At 38.5% G+C, this 25,054-nt stretch overlaps 1 protein-coding gene across 4 annotated transcripts; it reads right to left on the minus strand.

Moving 5' to 3' along the window:
- Nucleotides 1-1,194: 1,194 nt before the first annotated feature.
- Nucleotides 1,195-22,412, minus strand: efr3bb (EFR3 homolog Bb (S. cerevisiae)). 4 transcript variants are annotated; one of them, XM_056764370.1, is made up of 24 exons: nt 22,276-22,412; nt 21,702-21,857; nt 12,634-12,710; nt 11,308-11,435; nt 10,963-11,113; nt 9,968-10,089; nt 9,562-9,711; nt 8,297-8,431; nt 7,951-8,029; nt 7,401-7,536; nt 6,558-6,716; nt 6,358-6,469; nt 5,988-6,039; nt 5,739-5,911; nt 5,395-5,470; nt 5,098-5,259; nt 3,875-4,006; nt 3,717-3,784; nt 3,509-3,636; nt 2,945-3,036; nt 2,693-2,741; nt 2,434-2,540; nt 2,280-2,329; nt 1,195-2,191 (listed from the first exon to the last, which is right to left on the minus strand). In XM_056764370.1, exons 2-24 carry the CDS (start codon nt 21,709-21,711, stop codon nt 2,086-2,088), a joined length of 2,454 nt encoding a protein of 817 aa, XP_056620348.1. In that variant the 5' UTR covers nt 21,712-21,857; nt 22,276-22,412; the 3' UTR covers nt 1,195-2,085. The 4 variants fall into 4 exon arrangements, with proteins under 4 accessions (XP_056620348.1, XP_056620347.1, XP_056620349.1 ...); XM_056764369.1 differs by lacking the exons at nt 21,702-21,857; nt 22,276-22,412 and adding an exon at nt 19,893-20,215; XM_056764371.1 differs by lacking the exons at nt 21,702-21,857; nt 22,276-22,412 and adding an exon at nt 18,145-18,354.
- Between the last annotated feature and the right edge of the window lie 2,642 nt (nt 22,413-25,054).

Here is a 25,054-nt window from a genome sequence, read left to right on the forward strand (position 1 = left end):
CCTGACGTTTATTCTTCTTTTATACTAAAAATCCACAAACCCTTTATTTTATGTAATAAATAAGACATCGCTCTTTCTTCAGTCTTTCTAATGCCTGCTTGATCTCTTCCCTCCTTCAACACGAGAACAACATATTTTTGTACTGTGGTGGCCACCGTCATTTTTGGACGGAGCGATTCGTGGCAAATCTATAATCCAACGCTAGTGGTCGCTGTAAATCAAAAACAGCGTCTTTAAAGCCTGAACAATATACAAAAAAAATGATCTTTGACCTACTGACCTAAATATATTGGTATATTTGGAGTATCCAAACATCAGATAAATAAATGCGATTTACCAGATTCATCTCAAAACTACTCTGTAGTTTTATGGCAAAGCATTTGCAAACTATACTACAGTATATTGAAACCATTTCATTTGCAGTTTGAACACAAAAGAACAATAAACAAATCATCACCATGTTTGTTTACGGGGAGAATTTCCCCCCAGACAGACCGATACTTTATATAGACAGTGTGCTTATATTTTCTCATACACATTCTCCATTGCAAAACTATTCATATAGAAATTAAATTGCACCGTTTTTATAATGAATGACCATCTTCCGTTAACATTCTTACAAACAGACACAAACACATTTGAACTACACTGCTGAAGAAATGCAATGTATTTACTCTTTTCAGGTATTTAAAATATCTACTGTAAATCTGAATCATCTAAATAATGAAATCATTGCAAAATGCTACTTCATCTCGGAATAGAAGTTAAGGTTGGAAGTTGCTATTTACACATTGGCCTTATTTTATCTGTTCATTACAAATATAAAAAAGTCAGCCTTAAAACACATATTCACCATGTGATGCTACAAACAAGAACATGTTGAAAGAAACCTCAACAACAACAATTTAGTCCATGGCACAGAAAACATCCACAGCCACACAGTGAGAGGAAGCACAACCACAAAAAGAAATTTGCGATCCATTTCATTTGAATCAATACTTTGGCTTGTTTTACACCTCTTATTAATAAATACATTTACGGCCAAACTTTTTCTTTCATCACAAGTTATTCTAACAGACAGTGACATTAAGGCTTTATAAAAATATGATGATATTTTTGAAGGATTGCAAGGCTAAAATCTGGAGTACTTGGGGTTGCTTTTGGGTGTTTAAATTGATGCTTCACGCTACAGTATCAGTCACGTTAGCAAGTTTTGCTGTTTAGTTGTAACCTTTTAAATAATAAAGGTGCCATGCTTGTTAGTTCTTTAGGGGACAAAAACAAACACATACCGTCACTCCAATTCGCTCATTCTTTTACACATTATTACAAGACCTATCAGTGCTATCTAAAACCAACTAGCAAATTTCCATACATATCTTATATGTAACTTTATATATAAAACGTAAAGTATGATGAAAATTCTGTGAGGAAGCACTCAAAACAAGTACAACATATTGTACCACCTTACAGAAAAGTAAAAAGTGCTAGTCAAACTCCTTAACCAGAAGACCGCTCAGTAACATCAAACAGCGTCATCTGACCACAGCTCGAGGTGAACAAAACACAATGAACTCCAGATATCTGCACAAACGGTGTGTAGACAATAAAATTCATTGAATGAAAGTATGCAAGTACTTATTAAAGTATGTTTGTTTAAAATAAGTTTTTTTAAGGCATCACAACAAATACCACCATGATGTATAAATACTTGAAAATATTGAAATAATGCAGGTTTCGCATTACTGTAATGTAAATGAACACAAGGGAATTTGGGGGGGCATGCTTATTTGTCATAACAATGTCACAAAAAAAGTAATCAACATTGTTTGGCTTGTATTAGTGTAGACAAAATATCATCAAGAATATCTCGATAACATTCCTAAATAGGAAAACACGTCAGGGATGAGAACACGTCATAGTCCGTCTACAACAGTCATCGTGACAGGAAGAATAGAGGATACGCGGCAACTAATGCTTAAGGGATAGAACGTGGCCCGTCGATGAGTATTTCTGCATTCAAAACATGAAAATATAGCTTAATACTTCAAACTCGAAAGTTCCTGAATCCTGAGTTAAGCTGCACTAGTAAACGCACAAGTCTGGAAACTTCATCTCATAAACAGGGACAGAGCGACTCTGGGTTTGGCCGTAACTTGATGTGATCGTTCCAGATGGACTGGGAGGAGGCCTGGAAGCAAAGAGTGAAAAGATAAGAGGATTTATCAGGGAAAACAAATCGCTAATGTTGAGGAGAAATGAGCCGTGCTGCCACTTACCTGATTGTGATTTCAAAGATTTGATTAAGTTTGCTCTGCAGCATTGAAGCCTGAGAGAAAACAGAAGAAGCATTGTTAGCCCTACATCATGTGGGAAAAGTATAGTGTATTACATTCAAAAATATTACTATACATGAAAAAGTTTTTGACTCACTCTGGCACCGCAGTGGGCAGCTATTTCTTCAAAGGGGGCCTTCTGAAACTTCTCAACCAACTGCCTTCTGCGTTCCTTCTCTTGTTCCTCCACACCTACACTGTCCACTGAAAAACAAACACACAAACTTAAACATGCACACTGATCAGCTTACATCCAAGTAGAGAAAGCAATAAAGATGCAGACAATTACACGAAGGTTTTATTGGTATCTGCAGGGAACATTTGTGAAAGATACGATTCTTATTTAATCAACCCACCGATTGCATTTTTTAGCGTTTCAAATGTGATTTCCTCAGCTGGCGTTCTCTGTTAGGAAAGAAAATGACATTGTGAAGAATGCTTTTGCGTGCTTATCTGTTACATGAGAAATCAAACGGTCTTTGATCTTTTGACATAAAAGTGTTATTATATTTTAGTAATACTCTGCAAATTTTCATTTAAAATTAAAAATATATATATATTAAAAAAAAGTACTGTACAAATCGCAGTGTAAATGTCCATTCATGTACCTCCTCTTTCTCTGGACTGTTTCTGGAGTCGACCTCCACCTGAAGAGATATAGTTTCTCCAATACTCTTTCTCTTCGACAGCCGGTCCTCATCTGACGAAAGAGAGTGAAATTACTTTTTGTTCAATCAATCTCCATCAGTTGGCAAATAAGCAGGAACTTCTTTAGTACAGATTAAAGCTAACCAGTTCATCTGCAATGCAAATGCTTTGATTTCATTGGCTTAGTCACAATAAAAATAATCACAATAAAAATTAGACAACATGGAGAAAGACAACATAAAGGCCGACATCACGTTTAACTCCCACGTTATTCAAAATCAACACATTTTTTCGGACGGGTCTTTATTTAAAAGGTGCATTGTAAATACATTGTTTTCATTTCTTTTTATTATATTATGTAATATTTTTACACCACCAATACAATTAAATAAAAAAATCAAGAATTATATCAAGGGATAAAAGCACGTAATAGTAAGATACATTTTTTGTTGTCTCTTAAGGTGAAAATTTAACCAGTTTCTTTAAACAGAATTATAATTTCATTATGATGTCACCTGGTGTACCTGTGAATTGTGCGACATAAGGTGTGGCTAATCTGTCTGTGTTGTAGCCGCTTCCTCCAAGAACCTCAGCGATTTTAGCTTGCTGGAAAAGCACGTCCCCTTCCAACCTTACCATCGTCTTAGGAATCCTGGGAAATAATAAGTCCATCAGAAGTGCACAAACAATCACGACATCAGGAGAACTCGTCTGACTTTAGGATTGTCTTACTTTGGCTTTGCAATGAAGACGTCTTCGGGTAACAGGTAAGGAACTTCTTTTATTCTCATTTCTATCACCTGAAAAGAAAATTTGATTTCATCGGTCAATGGCAAAGAAAACAGTGACCACAGACTCATGCCCAGCATGTGTGAGTTTTTATTTCGTACCTCGTGGACGTGCTGGCAGAAGGCCGGCACAGTGGTGAGCTGGCTGATGAGGTTGAGGTACGCAGCGGAGAGAGCGTGAACAGCACAGCGGTTACACGCTGGTAACATCTCCTCATTGCTCAGAGCCAAGTCCTGGACACAACAAGATCATATGTATTTGATATATTCTATACTCTACGTTTTTTATATCTTGTAGCACACTTTTTCCCGGATAAGTTTGAACAGGCCTCAGGACAAGGGTTGGGTGTCGAGAACCGGTGCCATTTTAGAACCGGTTCTAAATTTCAAAGGAACCAGGGATTCGATAGGATGCGCGCATTTCTGTTCTGTTTTATCGATTCCTGACTTTTTCCAATCACTCGCGAATGGCAGTAAGCATTTTACCGATGTATCTGTCTGCCAAGACCTGCGACAAGGACCTTATCTCATTAGGCACATGCGCAGTTTATTAACATCGGCACTATGAACGCAGAAAATGTTCAAAAGTTTGTGTAAACTTTGTGAAAAAAGATTATAGCATTGCCACATGCAAAACGTGAGGAAAAGATATTTCGTGATAGGGAGGAAGTACCTCTTATATGATGAAACGGCCTTTAATCTGAAGAAATGCACTGTGTTTAAGTCTCTCAGCCTCGAGTCCTCCTGCTACAACACACCAGATAACTTATAGCTATTAGCGGCGTCTCACACTCGGGTACAATTTACAAGTTACTTTATGATTTTAAATAGTGATCACAATTAAATTCATCCGGAAAGCTACAGGACACATGTTCTAGTTTATTCTAAATTATATTAATTTTAATTATTAATTCAATCACTTTTTTAAAATGATTAATTCATTATTTTATTCACAAATAATTGTTTAGATAATGGACGATCTAGCAACTGCATGTTATATATTTTATGTTGTATTTTTGTTTTATACTTAAATACTTTGGGTTTGTAATTGCTTCTGATTATTCCTTAAATGGAAATGTCTATTTCATTATTTGATCAATTGTCACAGTTTGCAGTTACGGCCTACCGGTTATAGCCTAAATGTGGCAAGACAAAAAGGCAAAACTATTTTCTTTAAGTATTTGCAATTTTTTTCTCTACCCCAAAACATATTTGAATCGGAACAGAGAATCGATAAGAACCGGATTCGATAAGCATAATCGTAATTGCTAAAAGTATAACGATACCCAACACTACTCAGGACCGTATACACAATGCATGTGCACCTGCAGAGCGAGAGCCACACGGATGAGGTCCACCACCACCTCTTCATTGGCCAGCTCCATACTGATGAGAGCCAATAGAGTGTAGAGCTTCTCAAAGTGAGCCTGCGTGCTGCTCTCTTCTTTGCAGCACAGGTAGATGTGTCTGTACAGGTGCTGAGCATGCTGCAACAAAGATAACACGGTGAAACACTGACAAAGGATCAGCCCTAGAGACCCAACAGAGGGACTGACGCGGATGACGAAAAGCAGGAGATGGATAGAAAAAAAGAGATGGGGGTAAGACAGACGGATGAGTACCTTCTTCATGAAGAGGTTGTCTTGACGTGAGCACTTGTCCATTTTGAGTTTGAGCACAGAGATATCAGAGATGATACTGCATGGGCACAAAGTGAAACGGAATGATATCAACTCTTGTAACACAGTATTCAGGATGCAATACAATTACCATGCTAAACACCATCCCATCTAGCTTTACTACTATTGAGTAATAGCAAACAAAAAATGCTTTTTTTATATTTTTTGGCCAATAGTATGAGATCATGTAGTATAAATTGCCTGCCACCAGGGGGCAGCAGCTGCTGCAGCCGAGGTGAAGGTGTTTACAACTCTGGTCACTCTTTAATCTACGAAGCAGCACTAACCTAATGGTGGAGAACTTGGGAAGGTTGTCATGACGATCGATGAGGCTGACGAGAATTTCCAGCACCAGCAGACGAATTTCTGCATCTTCTAGCAGTCCAAAAGACAGCAGTGGGTCCAGAAAGGAGTTGGGCAGCGCTGTCAACATGTTAGTAGTCTGGAAACCACATGTGACCTAACCAGCAAAGCAAAGTAACAGAAACATTATTACAGTCCCAAATCTAGTCCTGTGTCTATGTAATATTCTTTACCTGTCTCAGTGACTTCAACAGCATCACTTGGATCATCCGGTTACCTTCAGGCCTGCAATACAGACAGAATCTTTTCTTGTGCACCAGAAAAAAATGATGGCTTTCATTGTTATCTTTCTTTTTTTTTAGCTCTGATGAAAAACAAATTGAATCAACTGACTGCTGTCTTTCATTTTTATCAGGTACATCAAATTCAGAACCCTGCATTACAATCAGTGAACCTACATGCCATTACACTTGCATAATGGCACAGAAAACTAATATATATCTCTTGTGCACGAATATATCTATGTGGCCAAATGTGAATTTAAAAACACACTAAGATCAACTGTTTTCCTATTTAGAAACCACTTGTGAGTGCAGTACTCACCCTGAGCCTATAGAGGACAGTGTGGGATGCATTCCTGGAATTGGGATCTTCCCCATGATAAAAAGCATCACCTCGGAGCGTTGATACGTGGGTAGTGTGTCCGCAAAAGAGCCTGTTTCCAAAAGAAAACCCAATGTAACCAAGCTGTGATCAAGAAAAAATGTTTTTTAAAGATAATGATGCTAACACAAAAAAAGTACCGATAGTCCTAATGACAGCGTCTTGAAGTTGCCTCTCCTCATGCTCTTTGATTATCTTGGTGCCGATGTTTGTACAGTCGTAAGAACCTGTCAACTCGTAGTCCACGCTGAGCTTTAGGTGCCTGAGCAGTGTGTTAAAAACTTCGAGTACTGTAGGGCCTACAACACACAAACAGGTTTGTTTTGATTATCATCGCCATAGACTTATGTTGTTTTTATACTGAAATGGAATTTTCTATCCTAATCCTAACAATCACACACACCATTTTGCATTCAACTTAGCATCACTTAGTAGACCGCTGGCCTCTTAATAACAACCTTTTAAAATTGTATTGCAAGCACAACTAGTGTAGCATTATCAACATATAGTTACAATACGTGTAAAATCTAATTCATAAGCATTGACCCAATGCCTGGTATTTGCCTGTGAACTATTTTGAGTGTGCTAACATAAATCAATGCCAAATGGATTCAGCGAAATTACTCCTACATTCAAGCTTAGAGAAGCAGTTGGCGTCCCCCGGAGGTCTGCAGGGGTGCTGCATGTCGAGGTGCGAGAGGGTTTTCACGCAGGACATCACGTGCCAGCTCTGTCTTGACGTCACTGTCAGGCTATGAGATATGGTATATTTTTGGCTGAAATCTAGATTGGGTCAGATGCCGTGTCACATCTCTCGTATGCCCAAGGAGGGGGCTGAGCGTCTGGCGTAGAGTGACCCAGATACCGAGACAAGGCGTGAGCACAAAGACACACACACCGGTCGCTGTGCTATGAGCTGTATATTACTTCTATTGCTAAACGTTTTGTATAATTAAAATAGTGGGTTGTGAATCCACACTCACCGACAGATCCGCTGGCAGCGATGGCAGCTGCCTCCAAGAGGACCTCCACTATCCCAGCACGCACTGTGGCTGAGCTCTTACTGTTGGCATCCAGATGTCCCAAGAGCTGCTGGATAACCAGATGGGAGTGCTGGGACTGCAAGTGAAAAATAATAAGACGTTAGGGAAAAACTAAAGTAGAGTCTGACTTTGAGAAAGAGACAAAGTTCACAAGTCTGACGTGATCAAACATAGCACAAGACTGCTAAATCAGATTGCGCAACTGCTAGACATCACAGTCTAGAGTTTCCGTCAAAATATTGTTTTGGAAGGAGACATTTGCTGCAACAACATCAAGGATAACATCAAGGATAACATGAAGGATAACTATGGTGTTAATATCCTCTCAAAATCAAAATTGTGCATTTTAAAACTTGTTCACACACAAGACAAGGAATAAATACCACATGAGGGTTCTGAACAAATGTGTTTATTTTATTTGTCGTGACAAGGTAGTTCAGATTATTTTATTAAAAGATACCTGCTTCTACAAAAAAGAATGAAATCTCACCTGAATGGAGTACATGATGATCTTAAAGCAACGCACTGCAAATGTTTTGCCTTCCCACAGTGAATGATTATCAAGATGCCTGTGGTGAGAGAACAGAGCTAAATGCGACATAAAAATACAATTTATTCCAACCAAAGTCAGATGAATTATGAACTCAGTTAATCTCCCCAACTGGAGAAGATTACTGAAGGACTGAATTACTCAGAATAAATCTGAAGACATTACATCTCCACGGTTAACAAATCTGAAGTCAAAAGAAATACTCTAAGTTTACTTAAACCGTCAAACTAAAGCAATACCTGCACAGATTCACAAAATTCTGTAATGTATGCGGCCAGTCTCTTACATGAGCACAGGGGTGACGGCGTTCTTGATGTTGCCATACGCGGCACGGCCCAGCAGCTCCCGAAAGCAGCGTTCTGTCAGCTCGGCTGGGCTTTCCTTCTCCTTCTCACTGGCCTGCAGTGGGGAGGGCGAGCGACTGCAGGAGAGAGAGCGAGAGAGACTTTCAAATATTTACTAGAAACATATTGTCTGCAGTCATTCACTTTTGCACACAGACATACGACTTGTCATTTCTGTGTGAAGATGTTTTGAACAATGCTGATGATAAAACAACATCGACCTCATTGTATGGACGCAAAACAACAGAGACATTTCTTGAAATATCTTTTTGTGTTCCACAGACGAAAGAAAGTCACATAGGTTTGAATGACATACGGGTGAAAAAATGCCTGAATATTTATTTCTGGGTGACCAATCCCTTTAATTCACACATGGGATGGGAGAACGACACACAGACTTTGTATCACTGGCATTAAGTTCCGAAATTCTAGCTAAAGCTTGTTAATGACAGACATCTCCTGTACTGTATATTAAAAATCTTCCACTGTGCGAATGACTGTTCTCACAGGGCGCATCTCATCAATAAATCACACCGTTCCTCTACCCTCTGCACCCTAGAGTCAATGAACCTCCGGCCTGTTACATAACTGTGTGACGCCCGTCGTACCCTCCAGGAGCTGTCTTCACCTCAACTAAAAGCCTCACACTTCCAGAAGCTTCTGGCATGTGTCCTGCGTCATAAACAAAAGCACATCATGTGTTTAGCCCACTGCAGTGTTCTGCCCGTCTGTAATGTGCCCCGCTGACAGGAAGAGTTCATTATGAGCTGCCTATCAGCACATAGCAAACAGCAGAAAGGGGTAATTATTGTCCTCCCCTGTGGTGTAATTATGGCTGCGCTGGGGGTGGATCAATAAAAAGCCACAGCGAGAAAGAGGAACAGAGAAGAGAGCTTGAATTGACTACATTAACATTTCTGAGCCCTTGTATAGTCACATGACCACAAAGTAAGGTGAGCGTGTCCACATGCCTGCAGTCATATCGCTTTCTCCCCCCTCTAATCGACTTTGAGTTAAGTCACCAGGGACGATCATGAGCCTCAGGCTGAATAATGCGACAAACTGTTTTTTGCTGTAGATGTCTGCATGGTTTGGAAGCGCTGTACTTTGACATTAGGACAGGCTGGTTCTCACCCACAGAAATAGATAAATCTTGTAGAATTGCAATAAGCACATGTTGGGGGTTCTTAAAATATGCGGTTCTCACCTCTCGGTGCCTTCTCCAGACTGCAGGTTGAATAGCAAAGAGGGGACGATCTTATCCATGTGCTGAGGGTCCCAGATGTTTGCTTGTAACTCATCGTTTACCGTTTTCCTCACGACTCCCTGCAGACCTTTGATGCCAGCCATTCGGATTCTAAGATGAGGAAATCAGATGGGTATGCTGTTGTTTAAATGGTCTCTAATACTGCTAACTGTCTATACTTATATCATGGCTGCCCTTCTTTAACCTCAAGTGTCCAATAAAGAGAAAAAAAACTACTTTTATTTTATATTTTTTTTACATTTAATAAAATTATTTAATATATATTTAAAATAAAGCTTCAGTTTCAGAAGGACAGCAGTGATCAATTATAATCAGAAAGAGTTTAGGCTGTATAGTATTGTCTCACTTTGTGCGGATGTCAGGGTCCTCATAGCCGGAATGGCACATCTCACTAAATCGTGACACAAAGAAATCGTAACTGCGATGGTATGACGGGGTGTCTTCTTCGATGTTAGCAAACTTCACAAACTGAAAAACCAAAGAAAACGCACAAACATTAATACAATAAGTACCCGAATCCAATCAGCTTAAAAACACATTGCCAAAAAAACTGGATACAAATGCTTTTCTGCCCCAGACATCAAATAGGTAAGACCGTATCATCAAAGACTACATTTTAATATGATGTCATTTAGTTAAACTTTAACCCCAACTGACAGCGCTGATGATAAACAACATCATTATCAACAAAATTACCTTTTGTGGCACTTAAAGCATGAAAGAAATCGGCAGGAACAAACAATATATATGTACACAAAACATTCATCCTAGTTGAGAACAATTTATATATTAAAATGACAACATTGTTGAAAGTGTATAGCGTGTAGTAAGAGCTAAACTACCTATCTATTATGCGTATAGTACAATTTTATATGAATAAAGTTGATTTATATTATTATTTTGATTCATATTTGGTAATTGTTTGGTAATTACTTACTATAATTATAAATCTTATCATAATTTGTTTCTGAAACCTCATCTTCAGCAGTATTCATCATTGCACAGGTTTTAGGTTATTTATAGATTCAAGCTATTTTAGATGAGGCCATGAATAAAACATAAGTCTTTTGTAGATCTGATGAATGAGACCCCCTAGATGACTTCATGACTAATTTTGACTCAATCATTACATAAGATAAACCTACATCTTCATCAAAACATCCATAACAGACGGAACAAAATATGTGTGCTCCTAGGATCCTTACCCATGAGCTTTGCCGTGATAACGTTACATAATCTCTCTATTTATATACAGTACCCTATACAGTACATTTGATTATTATGTTTTGAAATCAGTTAAGTGAAGAACTCCTCGGGAGTAGTGCTCTACCATACACATACCGAGTGAGTGCCCAGGATTTGCAGGTTGGGCTTGTCTGCTTCCAGGAGTTTTCGTACCATCTTAAGAAAACTCTCCACAAACAGGTTGATACTCTGACAGTGGCAGGCCATTAACAGCTGGTCGAGTGCTTCCATCGCAATACACACGTACCTGAAGAGAGCAACACAATCTGAATATAGACAGAAGAAATGCAAGATGTGCATTACAAAGAATTACAGATGCATTGCTCTTCTCTCAAATGTTTCTGTATCAATTGTCAATAAAACAAATAGAAAGGTTTTAATAATCCTCAAAAATTGTATGTAGAACAACACATCATAGATACAGAAAAAAATCCTAAATACCCATATCTGTGTCTGGCCACATCACGTGAAAGTCTCTCAGACAGATATGCCCCGATCCGGTCTAACTTCTCTGGAGCTGACAGAGCGTAGAAGGTCAACTTTTCCATGTTGGCCTTTACCAACCCATCCTACAAACACACCCCGAAGTGTCAGTATAAATATCAGGAAAAAAAATCAGAAAAAATATGGGGATCTACTTTGTCTTAAGATGAATGATTAGTAGACTACACAGAAAGGATTCAAAGATGCAGGGTACTGTCAGAAAGCAACCCAGCCGTGGTGCTAACATTCTGCATTTGGAAAAGATCTAAGCAACACGAACCCTCGGCAGCACTTGAACCAGAGGCTTGTTTTCCAGCAAAAAAAGGCGTGTGTTTTAAATTCCTGTGACGAACGGCATTTTTCGTTTTGTTTCAAAATGATACCGTCTCCTCTGTGCGGGAGCTATCGTCACTGTCATTTGCTGGAAAAACAAGCCTCTGGCTCATGTGCAGTTAAGGGATAACGGAAGGTAGACATTATCGTTAAAAGCATTGTCAAATGGATATGTCTCCTAAACAAATTTATCGATTCACTTCTGAAAACCTTTGTTAAGATCACTCGAGCAGTTCTTTAATCGACGGATGCACCTTTTGGATCTTCAAAAAATCAACACCCATTCACTCCCATTCTACCGCTTGGAAGAAAAAGAAACGTGGTATTAAAACTCCGACTCCATTCTTCTTTAAGAAAGTCATATTCGGTTATGGTGTGTAAAACAGGGGGATGTTTTTTGGGGGGCTGAAGAATCCCTTTAATGCTCGTCCCCTAAAAATCAGGTTGCGAGTGGAGAAACTGAAATCGTGTTTCCTGTGAACATCCATTTCTATGGACAGCCAGTTTTCAAAAAGCACAGATAATTCACAAAACTAGGGCCGCTGGATCATTATAGATAAACTCAGCCCTGTTTTCATCAATTTACACTGAACACTGTCAAATGACTGACCTACTGCAGTGCAGAGGCTCACCAATACAAACTAAAAACACATTTCATGCATCTCAGCTTTCAGGTGCACAGTCTTTGAGAAAATTACATCATCATTATGTTATCTCCGGCTGAGAAAAACAGGAAGACTTTCCTTTCCGATTCTTGACCACCTGCCTGAGTAATTGCCGCTTTACATGCACTTTCTCTTAAGTGGTTTCGGAAGCGTTTGCCAAAAAGATAACTGCAACTGTAAGTAAGCCGTTTGAGAGGAAAATGAGGGATGTTAATAGACTTCGTAATATTCCTTGTGAGTGAATGGATGGAGAAAGATGGTTTTGATGGAGAGGGAACATTCTCACCTCTGGGTCTTCTGGGAAGATGTTGTCCACCAGCCTCTTGTAGCGTGGCCTCAAGGCCCCACAGCAACCGCATACCCCTGCAGAGCGAAGAGAGAGAGAAAACCCACAGGACATGTGGTTAGAACTTTTCTTTTGACAGCAAAGTGCCATCGATTTCACAAGGTTTGGGATGACAATTACTGACCACAAATGGAATCATAAAAGATTTCCGGGCCATTATCAACAACACCACAGAGAACAAGACATCATTAGCATCCATAAATACACAGTTTGCAAGGAGACGTTGCTTCATTTAACAGGCCAGCGATTGCACCTCCGATGATGAAAAGCAAATGTAGATTTTTATCATTCACAGACAACCCTGAGGAAAATCATGTGACATAAAACATGCACTGAAATTGGCTGCCAACGTGCGATGGTCCGTGCATCTCAGCGATGACTCACGCTCATCCCACCGATCGGCGTGACAAACAGCGAACTCAGTCAAGGCATGCATAACTTGCTGAGAGTAAATTCCTGTCCAGAAAATTATCTCCTAATATCTGAAAATCCCCCAAAAACTGATTTCATTGAGATCTGGATCGCCTTGAGAAGAAAATGTCCTTAATCACAAAGCGGGGAAATCTTCTGTAGTCGAAGGATGCTGCTTTTCGGATCTATGCCGCAAAGAAGTATGTTGAAGGACAAAGAGCCATGGCATCTCTATTTTTAGCTTCCGCTCCATTTAAACTTCAAACAGAAGATTTCCCCCGGTCGCCTTACTCATCTCGGCCTCTCTACAGTATGTCCATATACAGTATATATATGACGACCACCAGCCTTCACAAACGTTGATCCCTTAGCTATTTCCCTTGTATTTGCTTCCATTGTTTACCTCATTGGTTAGTCACTTTGGATAAAAGAGTCTAATAAATGACTAAATGTAAATTAAAATGAATAGTTCATCCCGGAATTTAAATTTAGAGTATTTTGTCTTTATGTTGTTGAAATTTGAATTGTATGACATTTAATATAATATTCCTATAATAAAAGGATAGGTCACCAAAAAATGAAAATTCTGTCATCATTTACTCACTTCTTGTCAATTCAAACCTGTTTGACTTTCCTTCTTCTGCAGAACAGAAAAAAGTTCAGCGCCGGCACCCTTTCACTTCTATTGTATTGGACAAAAAACTTAATTTTCCTTTTTAGGTGAACTAACATTTTAAAGAATATCCAAAATACAAAACTGGCTTGTTTAAACTCGAACATAAACATGACACTACGGAATAGCCTCACGTTTCACATCAGACCTGCCTTGTCTATTTGCAAGCCTGATTTATTTTCTTTGGCGTTTAATATTCCTTGATCTATTGTTTTATGATTTAACTTTCAGGAACCTTCCGTAATGTTACAGCTTGTGTCATATTGTGTTTAATTGATTATAACTTTGTGTTGTGTGTGAACAACAGTTTGTGAGGAACACAACAAAAATGTATTACTTAGCCTAAATCTTAAGTTTAAACTCTCTTATCAAATTTTCGCAAAAATTAATTAAGACACTTTGCCATGCAGCATGGTCAGCCCCGTTCCATCAATAACCTAAACATAAATTCTAAAATAATTTCCCCAGAGATGAAGACACGCTTGAAACAACGAAGGTGTATCAATCATAACAGAATGTTAATTTTCGGCCAAACAGTTTTTTGAGGGTCCTTGGATGTTTATGATAAAAGACTTTGGAGGCTATTCTGACAGACAGTCCTGCCACCCCCTCACAAACAAAAGAGAAGAGAAAGAGAAGAAATAGAAGTCAGAACTGATCGGTCATGTGTTGACGGACGAGATGCATTTTCAGACGTTTCTTAAAGATGGCTACAGAATCTGCAGATCATTCCACATAAGTGGAACCGAACCAGATAAGGTACGTGACAGAGATTTTAAGCTTTATGGGACGGCACCACAAGACACCATCATTTGCAGAGCGCAGGAATCTGGCGGGTACATACATCTGCATTAGCGAGTGAAGATAAGGGTGTGCCGAACCAGTGGTGAAATTTATCACTCGTCACATTCTGTAATGCACCTGTAATTGCCCAAATTATGGTGTAGGCGGACAACACACACCAGCAGCCATCACCTTACAATAATTGTACTTATATTTTGTTTTAAAGAATAATCGCTTAGCACCAGAATCTGCTGACTTGGGGAGAAAGTGTGTTCAATTATGTTGCCATCTTTTCACTATTTTCAATGATGCCATATGGTCAAAAACATGTTGAGATGAGAGCATTAAAGCACAGTCAAACTTGCCAACATATTTAATAAATCTTGACAGAGCAGCTGGGGTTTCCTCAATTTCTCTGTCACTGTCTCGCACGTCTTTTTTTACACCGATGAAAGATGCATCACACAACTTCCACCACTCTGACTCGGAGACATCAGAACATCTCGTTTAATCATATCGACACAGCATATCAGAACGCAGCTTAGCCTAGATATCAGGAGTTCAGCCACAGATGGCACGAGTGAACTCTTTGTGCCCTTAAGGTTGCCAGAATTGGTGATTTGGTGAGAATTGTCCCTATCGATTTATCTCTCAGGACTGGCAAACCAAACTGTGTCACGAGAGCAAAACTCAGGGGGAAATCAATACGTTCCAAAACACATTCTCTACGGTTTGATACAGAGAGAGAGAGGAAAACGCCTGGTAAAAAGTGACAGAAGGAGGGAGATTAGAGAGGGAGGGAGGGAAGGAAGGAAGGAAGGAGCAGAAGGTGTTAATGACAGTCAGTCAAACAGCAGGGAGTGTCTCCTACTGCTTCTTCCATCAGCCGAGTCAAATCTGTTCTTCCATGTTGCATGACTTTGAATGACACGATACATGAAGTAAAACAATAAAACACAATTGATCTTTTTGGATAATCAAAACAAGTAAATAAAAGAACAAGTTTTTAATAGTGAATCCAGCGGGTTTGGTTTAAATCCATCCCATCCATCAGTCTCAAAGACAATATTCCACAGTTATGATTATGTTTGTGAATCGGCACAACACACGAATATGAGTGTTTATTTTCGGAGCGATTATAACACTTCGAATATTTCTCTCAATCAATCTGGCCAAACCGAGCAAGTCAAGACACAGAGAAAAGGGACAGAGTTGAAGTCACGATAACACAGAGTGGCATTATGACCTCGTGAGATTATAAACACTGTGGTCACATGAGAATTGCTGTGAAACACACACAGATACACACAATTCCAATTCAATTCATCAGAGCTGCTAACCAGAGTTTTTTAAGGATCACTATATCAGAGTCCACAAATTACAGAAGAGGAAGAACACAGACTTCCTCTCCGGAGCACCAGCGCAAATTCACAATCAAGCATTTCCATCCGACACAGTCAGAGCCGTAATAATGAGACCGTTCCTTGATTACAGAGGACAAATATATTCATTCATTCCTTTAAATGTATTTATTCTGCAGACACCATGTTCTGAATATAAGAGCGAGCCCTACCCAGTGCAGCTTCAGATATAAGTACACAAATAATCGATAAGGGCACTAAATGCTGATGTAATGTTTGTGATTGATGGGTTTTGTTTTTTTGCAAAGCATTCCAAAGAATACTCTTAGTTTTTTTAGGCTAACACAGTTTCACAGTAGTCCACGTCTTAACAAGAAAGCATAACATGAAAGGCCTAAAATGAGCAAATCTATTAACCTCCTCCATGGGCGTCAGTGGAATCCATAACAGGAAAAGATGCACCAGACATGAAGATAAAACATACTCCGAGACTCATCCAAATCCCAGTGCAAGTCTCTCACTGCAAGCAATCTGTGCCGCAAAACACCCATCATTCCCAAGGTCACACAAGGGAGCATTAAATTAAACATTTACATACAGTTTTTGTATCATAATTGGAAGTCTACTTCATGATGTTTAAGCCTGTATAAAGTAAAGTAAATTGATTTAAACTCCAACAAATTTACAATGAAGAGCAAATTGTCTGTCCATACTGACAGAGAAAGTACTGTAAAGCCCCTTACACCCAGGTGTTGCGTTCCATTTGATAGGGTTCCTACATAGTGTTCACTGCTCCCTACTCCCTGAGCACGGGATATCTGTTGAATAGGACTTCAATGACAAAAAAATTGGATTGCCCTGCAACTTCATCAAAGAAAGGCAACTGGGCAGTTGCACAGATTATATTATAAATAAATATGGTACCTTCACTTTAAAATTAAAAAGAAACATATATAATTGCACACGCATTATGTATCTATCTAATCAATATAATCTTAAATATTGTTTATGCTTGTATTTATAATTTGACTGATGCAGCTTTGATTATTTGAAACTCTACTGTTATGACATATAAACATACATTTTAATGAGGTTATCTATGTGTAGGTGTGTTCTTAAACCATGGTCGCGTCGGTCTCATCTCGATTTTTTCCCTATGTGGTGTAAATATTCTCGAGGTAAATAACATAATTCAAAAGAACTGCTGCTGCTTACCACTTTTACATTAGTTTGTTTAATAATCGCAAAATGGATGGAATCTCCTTACACGCATATGAAAACGACTTTTTAATATCACAGTAAAATATAAATACAAATGAATACATTCATTTTCTGGAGTGTGTATCCTACATAATAAAAACGCTACAGATAGTAAAATAACATATTTACGTGAAGCAAACCACAGTATTTAATATAATTAACAATAATTAAATAAACTTTCCAAACGTACAAAAGGCAAACGTAAACTCGTCTGTTGCTTTTCTGACTCGTGACGCGGTGTGCAATGGCAGTTGGGTGATTTTCCACTTCCGACGAAGTGATGTGTCGATGTTCCCCGATTCCCTACGCAGTTCACGGTGCCCTTCGAACTGAACATGTTCGCTTCTTTCGAATTGGAATCTCACTTAAGATTGCGGACCACCCTGTGAAGTCCACTTCGCAGTCCACTTACGGCGAAATGGAACGCACCTCTAGTGTTTTCTATGATCGTGTCACTTGGTTATACTGTGACATGACTGGCTGGCAATCTGAATTCATTTCTCAGCAGGAAGTGCAATCCATAAAAGACTAAATGGTGTTGCCGATCAATAAACATTCACTAGTAATGTGAACGGTGTTAACAACATCTGAAAACTTACACCCGGTACTAGCATGAAACAACTTACACACTGTACCATATTTCCAATCAAGATGATCTGAGACCAGACGACAATCAATGCAAAGAAAGAATGTTAGACATCCACTTAACAGAACAGGGTCAGTAAAACATCTTTGTCCTTAAGAACCCCATCACCATGAGAGGGATCAAACAAACCTACCATAAAGAGGTCTCATGACAACGTCTGTTTGACAGATCCAGAATGCACAGCCTGGTGATGTTTCACATTCTGTTCTAAGTGAACTAAAAGTCATGCATGAACACCTAAAAAAATGCAGTCAGACTAGATTCCGATACATTATGCACAAACCCCGGTAAGACACGCACAAAAGCTCAGCGCTTACCGTACATTTCTTTTGACGTCAGTGGAGGTCCTCTCTCTCTACTTGATCGTTGCCTTCAGCTTCTTTGATGCAGCTTTTTCTGAGATTTTCTGAGACACACACGTGCGGTCTGCCGCTCTGATGTCTAAAAGTGATGCATTAAAGTGCTGCTACCACACACGCTCAGAGGCGCGATAGAGAAGATGCGAGTCTGCTCAGATGACCTTGGCTATTGCGCCAGCATGCGCATGCAGGTCTCAGAAGAATAATGCTCATTTAGCACGCACGAGCGCACAACTTTTGCTCACCAATCAACGTTTCAGGAGGAGGAGCCACAGAAAGACAGAACGGGAGAGATTGGGATGTGCTCATTCATTGTTGGTAAAAACTCCTCCCACATTCTCAAATTCTCCCTCTCTGAGAAAATGAAACCTAGCATACTGCTTACTTCACACTATGAAGTATAAAATATCATGCAAAATAGTATGCTGTATGCAATGTTATATTTTAAAATATGGGTGTCACATGAACTTAACACTCGTTTACATGTGAGAATTCTAGGTAACATATTTCAAACATACAGACAAGGGAAAAAATTTGGAAAGAAATGTTTTTCTGAATATACTATTTATAGGCATGTGTTTAGATAAAATGATCATTTTTGTTTCATTCTGTGAACTACTAACAGCATTTCTCTCAAATTTCAAATGAAAACATTGTTTCTGTTTTTATTTATTTGCAGAGAATGCAACCCAGTGAATTACAGAAAAGTCTCCCTGTATTTTTTCAGACCTTTCATTCTGCAAAGAGTTCATATTCACTTTTAAGCAATACAACAGTCATATTTGTACTTGTGATGACCTCGAGTTTTATCACAGCAATAGTATGAGAAACATAGAATTAGGCTATTCCACATATTGCCTCTCCTCCTGCAATCCAACATTCTCCCTCCTACACTTTCTCTCTTCCACTCACATGTGTGTGCTCTGTAAAACAGCACAAACAAACAGCGCAGCTACTGTGTGGGCTTTCACACATGACAAAAATCCTGAGGGCACCAGATAGCAAATAAAGCTATGCAATTACACACAAATTACATTAGAAACACTTTCTCCATGTTCTGATTCTGTATGAAGAGAATAACTGAACATGTCAGAAACAAAAACAGAACATGTCTGCAGCCTGTAAAAACAGTCTGCAATGATTTTGAATGTCAATACTAATGTGACATTTGGCAAATGTCAAACAAACAGTCAAACAAAATGATCGGCTAATAAGGATGATGCCAGGTGGAACTGGACTGACATTTCAGCCGATTAAAAATATGAAAGCAGCCTGTAAGAATTAGCATCTGAAATATTACAGAAAAAAATATTGGGCTACTCCTGATCATTTAGACAATCTGGCTGAGCTAAATAGCTAAAAAAGTGACTTCAGCATCCAAAACATTAGGAACTGTAAACAAGTGTACTAAAAAAACATATTTGCAAATGCACAGCAATGCCCTGACAATTGCCCAACAATGAACTAGTATTGTGGTGGCAAGTTATGCACTTACAAGTCCAGAAAATCTAACACTATGTACACATCCTCTTACTTAAAAAGACACAAAATTCACTCTGTTATTCACATTATTCTCAATAAATCACAACTGCGCTTCCTTATTTACATCCCTGTTGTGGCCCGTGAGCACAACAGCATTCTATTGAGTGCATCTTTTTCTGTGAGAAGAATCCATCAGTATCCTGGCACAGATGGGGATTTCTTACCATGGCTCGGGCGATGATCCAGCAGGGTACGCAAATTCAGTGCCATCCTCCGGGTGGTAACCGGTTCAGAAACAGCCATGGGCTTGAAAATATCAGCTCCCACTCTCACAAACAATTCTTAAAGTTACAATAATATCACCTTATAACTAAACCGACAGAAACAAATTAATGAACTGATAGAAGCGACTGATAAATAAATAAAATTGATAATTGGCCAATGTAAAAAAAACTTCTAAAAGTAAATTTTCCTAAAGCTTGATTTCTCTCTGTCTTTTAAGTTTCCACCTTTAAAGTTAATCACAAGTTGTGAATGTTCATGTTAGCGCATGGCATCCCTTCAGCTCTGGGTAGATTCCAGTGCCCTGCTTCTAAAGACACTGACAGCACCTCCTGCGGCCAAACTCCCACACTCTGTCTTTCTCTCTGGAGTTTACTCACACAATGAGGGAGGAATAGTGGAACTCATTGTGTAAGTGAGATGTTTATTAATGAGAAAGAGAGAAGCACATGTTAAGGGGGCCATTCTGCGAATTGCACTGTAAGTAATGGGAGCTCAACAATCTCAAACATTCAAGGACAGATTGTTTGACACAGATAAGCCACTGGGGTGTCCATACATCGTTCACCAATAGACAAATTACTATTGAGAATTCTGTAATCGAATGCATGGTTTTGACCGTTTAAATAATCCACAATAAATACAGTCTTCTGCATCAAAATTCAGCTCAAAACCCTTTCTGCCTGCCAGGCTACAGCCATCTAAAAGAACATCAAAACACCTACAAAATAGACACCTTACTAATCATTTCCACCAGTTATCCTTAAACAAAACATATCCAACAGCACAACCACACCATGCGAAGTTTTCAAACCGAATGAACCTCAGTGCAATGACAAGCAAAGATCCCAACAAAAACTATAGACACTATTAAAAAACATTCTAGTTACTTGGTCTTAGTCATGACTGTAAAATATTGTGTTTAATATTTAACCATGATATTTTATATAGTATACTTGACATTGCATTTAAATGCAAACATACCATTTCATGCATTCTCTGAAACTGTTAAACATGCTGGCTTCTCATGCTTAATTAACATGGTCAACTTGTTAAAAACCGATTTGGATGTATGACGTAGTATTTCTGTGCTTTATACACTCCCCCAGCACTCCTACTTGCTTCTGAATTTTTTCTATGAGTATAGATCCCTGTTTCGTTATAGGGGTGCTATTCCTTTTATTTGGCAGTTCTCCTGGAAAAGCACACCCACGGTAAGGTGAAAGAAATAGCCCACGCGTCAACCAACGAGCAACAGGAAGACCCGCGCTGTGGGCCTGCAGCTGCAGTTCGTTACTCTTGCGATAGTGAGAGAAGCTGTGGTGTGTTTGTTTGTTCACTGCACGTCAGTGATGGATTTGGAGATCATTTGACACTGATAGATAGCGCGGTCCCACTGCTAAAAGATGCCGGACATAAACTGCACGAGGTAAGTCAAACTAAGTCACATGTCTGAGTTTTGTTGGCAATCGGCCCATAAATGCACTTTGTAAAAAAACACGAAGTGATTATTGCGATGACGTGTTGTGTGCTCGTGCTGTAGTTCCATGCCCCCTGCCTGCCTCCAGCAGCTCATCTTTTCCCGGAAATAATCGTACAGTTGTATCTCTCTTTTAGAAATTTGATTCAACTAAATACTCTTCGAAGATACGACCTATACAATACTACTTTATAGGTACTCGAGATCAATTTTAGATTGAAACTGCGTTTGTTACCCGATATTTAAACACTTGGTTTACTGTAGACTGTACCTGACATCATCGAATCCACCGCCAGATGTCAACCTTGCACTTAACCAACCACTGAGGAAACACCGGCGTCCAGCGTGGAAAACTGGACTGCAACCCCACACGAGGACGCTCCTTTTGGGGCACTCAAAGTAGGAAAACCCCAGGCTGACGTGAGGCCTACGAGCAGACCGCACATGTGAAATTCAAAACAGATCCTGCAGCACTACATCACAGTTTACATTTATACTCATTTATACATTACGTTTCTATTGGTGCGAATTTTACTATATTACATAGGATTTCATAAAGGAATGAATTCTTGTCGTTTATAAGTCAGACTACTAGAGATAACCAACCAAAGATATTAATGGAAAATGTTACTTTACATTTCATTTGGGATAAAGTTATCCTTTTGTAAACTGACAGCCATAAAAATCATGACGTAAACTACATCTTAAGAAAACAGTGGTAACGGTTACACAGGCAGGGTGTGTAATATTTAAAAAAATAATAAAATAACAACATTGTTTAAACATGCTCGTCTGACATATACACGTGATATAAACCATAATAAGATGTAGAGGCATTCACTCACCTCGTTCAGCCGCATAGTCTGACAGAAAATAAAGCTTTTCTCATCTTATGTTAGAGATCTAAAAATATAAACATCATAACTGACTCACTGAAGCTCACACGAATGACTGCTCGTGCACGCGTCACGCGCTGATTCACACACATGCGCGCGTGCTGAATTCTGTTGGGTTGGAATATGTATTTTGTCTTTATTATTGATGAATTTTTCTGGGACTTTACTGTTTTTTTTTTTCCCTTAATTTTGGTAAACGCATGGCTGATATCTTAAAAAAACATTTAGGCTATTCATTGTTTTTAAGGATTTAATTGTTTGTTTATTAAAAGCATGATAAAGGTTATGTCTTTGTGGGTTTCTACATTGGTTCTATTGGGGGACAGCTGAATATTATAGTGTTTTGTAATGGAAACCATTAGATGTAACCATGTTTTTTCTCAACAGGGACCATTAGACTAAACCAGTTTTTATAAATTGTTGTCACATGCCGTGATGGATATGTTTATGTATCCTATTTCTTAAACAGTAAATCAAATGTGAATTAAATATAATTCATATTACATTTACTTAACTGTTCATGCGCTGTATAAAAGACAATGTGCTTACAATGTGTGAAGTTATAACCTTAACTGACTTTCTGTTTCTAAATGAATTTGTCTTAACACTGGATTGGTGCATGTTATACATGGAGCTAATACTCTCGCTTGCCATCAATCTCACCTTGTTTAACCCTTCGATTTCTTTAGTTCATAATCTTCTTTTTGCTTTATGTTTCTGTCGAACCAGTCATCTGTTTCCAAGATTCATGCCTCAGTTAATGTATTAATGTACATTTAAGTCAGATCCATTACTATAGAGCTGATATGGCGTCCATGTTTCAGCAAAGAAGGAAAATGTTCTCCGTATCCAAGTCCTCTCATCGACATCATCTTTGAGCCATTACATTAAAAAAACATTTCTGGTGTATGCTGGTTATTGCTGTGCTATTTTTGTTTCAAAATGTAAAATGCTCCTTTATTTTTAAATTGGTTTGAATAAATCGTCTGCTAAATAAATACATGCAACTGTACCGTATGATGGTCACATTTTTCACCTGATTCAATCCTATAATTTTTGGTATCTCACCTCAAAACATGTTGTAGGAAAGTCAATCTAAGTTCATTTAATGCGTGCATTTTAGAAAATTCCTTTGCCAGATTTTTTTGCTGGCTAACTTTATCACAGATGGAGTTTGGCCAGGGTCAAAAATAGCACAATTATATCCAGGTGACTGGTTACACGTATAGAATTTAGATCTGTTTAAGGAGGACTGGATTGAATTGTGTGTATTAACTGATTAGCGAGTGCTGGGAATCCCATTAGATTCAAGCTAACACTGCATTTCTAATGCTGATTAAATCCCCGTAGAGCCCACCGCATCAGTCTATCCAACCAGAGTTTCATCCTGTCCGAGTAATGAAGCTGCTTGGCCATGTAGCATTAAAAGTGCTTCTCAAAACTAACCTGTCTTCTATTGATGTGGTACTGAAGTAATGCTAAAGTATTATTTCAAGTATAATTTAAATAACAGAAAGCATGAATGATTATTCATAGCAAATTATATTTAAAAGTAATAAATATCATCACTCTTTTTTTAAGGTATATAATAGTTGGCTTTGTAGTTCACCTTCTCTGTTTAGTCAAATCTTCAGTTAGGTCGCCAACCTTAGTTGGGTCTCATCGGGTCACTGTTCGAGGTCTTGTGCATTATGCACATTTAGTAAATTCAGTCTCAAGCACTTTATCCAGATTATGGCCATCACTATCTTATCCTAATGACCTGCTCCGTTCAGCCAGTCTGTTACTTTCTTTGGTTATCATTTACTTCCATCCTCTTTGTCATCTCCTTTGTTACTGAATAATAATTTATAAAGCGTGCATTTGATTTAAGCTAGATTGTCATACCACGCATCATTTGAAATATTTACTTCTTATAATATTAATAAATTTCATAAGAGACCTCCTGACATATTTTCCTAGAAATGTTGTTAAGGTGCCGCAAGGCCATAGAGACCAGTGACCCTATGGAGCCCCTCAGTTCGGGTGTTTTCTTTTCTGCAGCATGTGACGTCATTGATGGATGCTCTGGGCATCAGTGCTGAGTAAGTAATCCTATTTGAGACATCTGAGCTTCTGTCTCTCTTTGAGCCTGGCAATCTGTTGATTGCTCCTCAGCTTCATGAATCATGTAGAACGTCTTTTTCTCGGTTATAAAATTAATGTCTGTTTCATCGCCAAGGCAGAATATTGATTGCTCGGGTTTTTCCACTTTTCTTTTTTTTACTTTGATGAAGATTGCTGTGGATGATAAAATGTAAGATGTAGAGAATCAAAGAAAATACTTCTTAAAAGGTGGATTTCTCCAACGAAAAAGAAAAGAATGTACACCAAAGTACTGAGAAGTGTATTATTGTAAAGGTAAGCAGATTTGTTTTGTTTTTACATTTTATTATTTGAATATGTAAGAAATGTTTGATATATACTGTAAATACAAACATGCCATAGTGGCCAAAAGTGACAATTGATGCCCTTTATTCAATGCTTTATGAAAAATCTAAAAAGGTTTGGCAAAAATTATGCATATCATAGAACATGCACAAACTTTACTGAGTCAAGGCCAAAGAAATGACTGTTGTCATCATAACAAGGGAGGATCAAAAAAGATTACTTACTTGTAGCAAACTTCAATTGTGGTCAATATATGCTTTATTCCCTTTTTTATAAGTGTTATTATTGTTAGAAAAAA

This window comes from Triplophysa dalaica, chromosome 13 (assembly GCF_015846415.1).
Source record: "Triplophysa dalaica isolate WHDGS20190420 chromosome 13, ASM1584641v1, whole genome shotgun sequence".
NCBI classification, from domain to species: Eukaryota; Metazoa; Chordata; class Actinopteri; order Cypriniformes; family Nemacheilidae; genus Triplophysa; species Triplophysa dalaica.

What these genes read in the sequence shown, in the direction of transcription:
- efr3bb (XM_056764369.1), bottom strand. Translation starts at nt 19,971, where the DNA reads ATGGCTGTTTCTGAACCGGTTACCACCCGGAGGATGGCACTGAATTTG. An exon ending in TCTTCCCAGAAGACCCAGAG is followed by an intron (nt 11,436 to 12,633) that starts GTGAGAATGTTC and finishes GTGTGTTTGTAG; the next exon opens with GATGGGTTGGTAAAGGCCAA. An exon ending in CTGTCCTCTATAGGCTCAGG is followed by an intron (nt 6,040 to 6,357) that starts GTGAGTACTGCA and finishes TCTGTATTGCAG; the next exon opens with GCCTGAAGGTAACCGGATGA.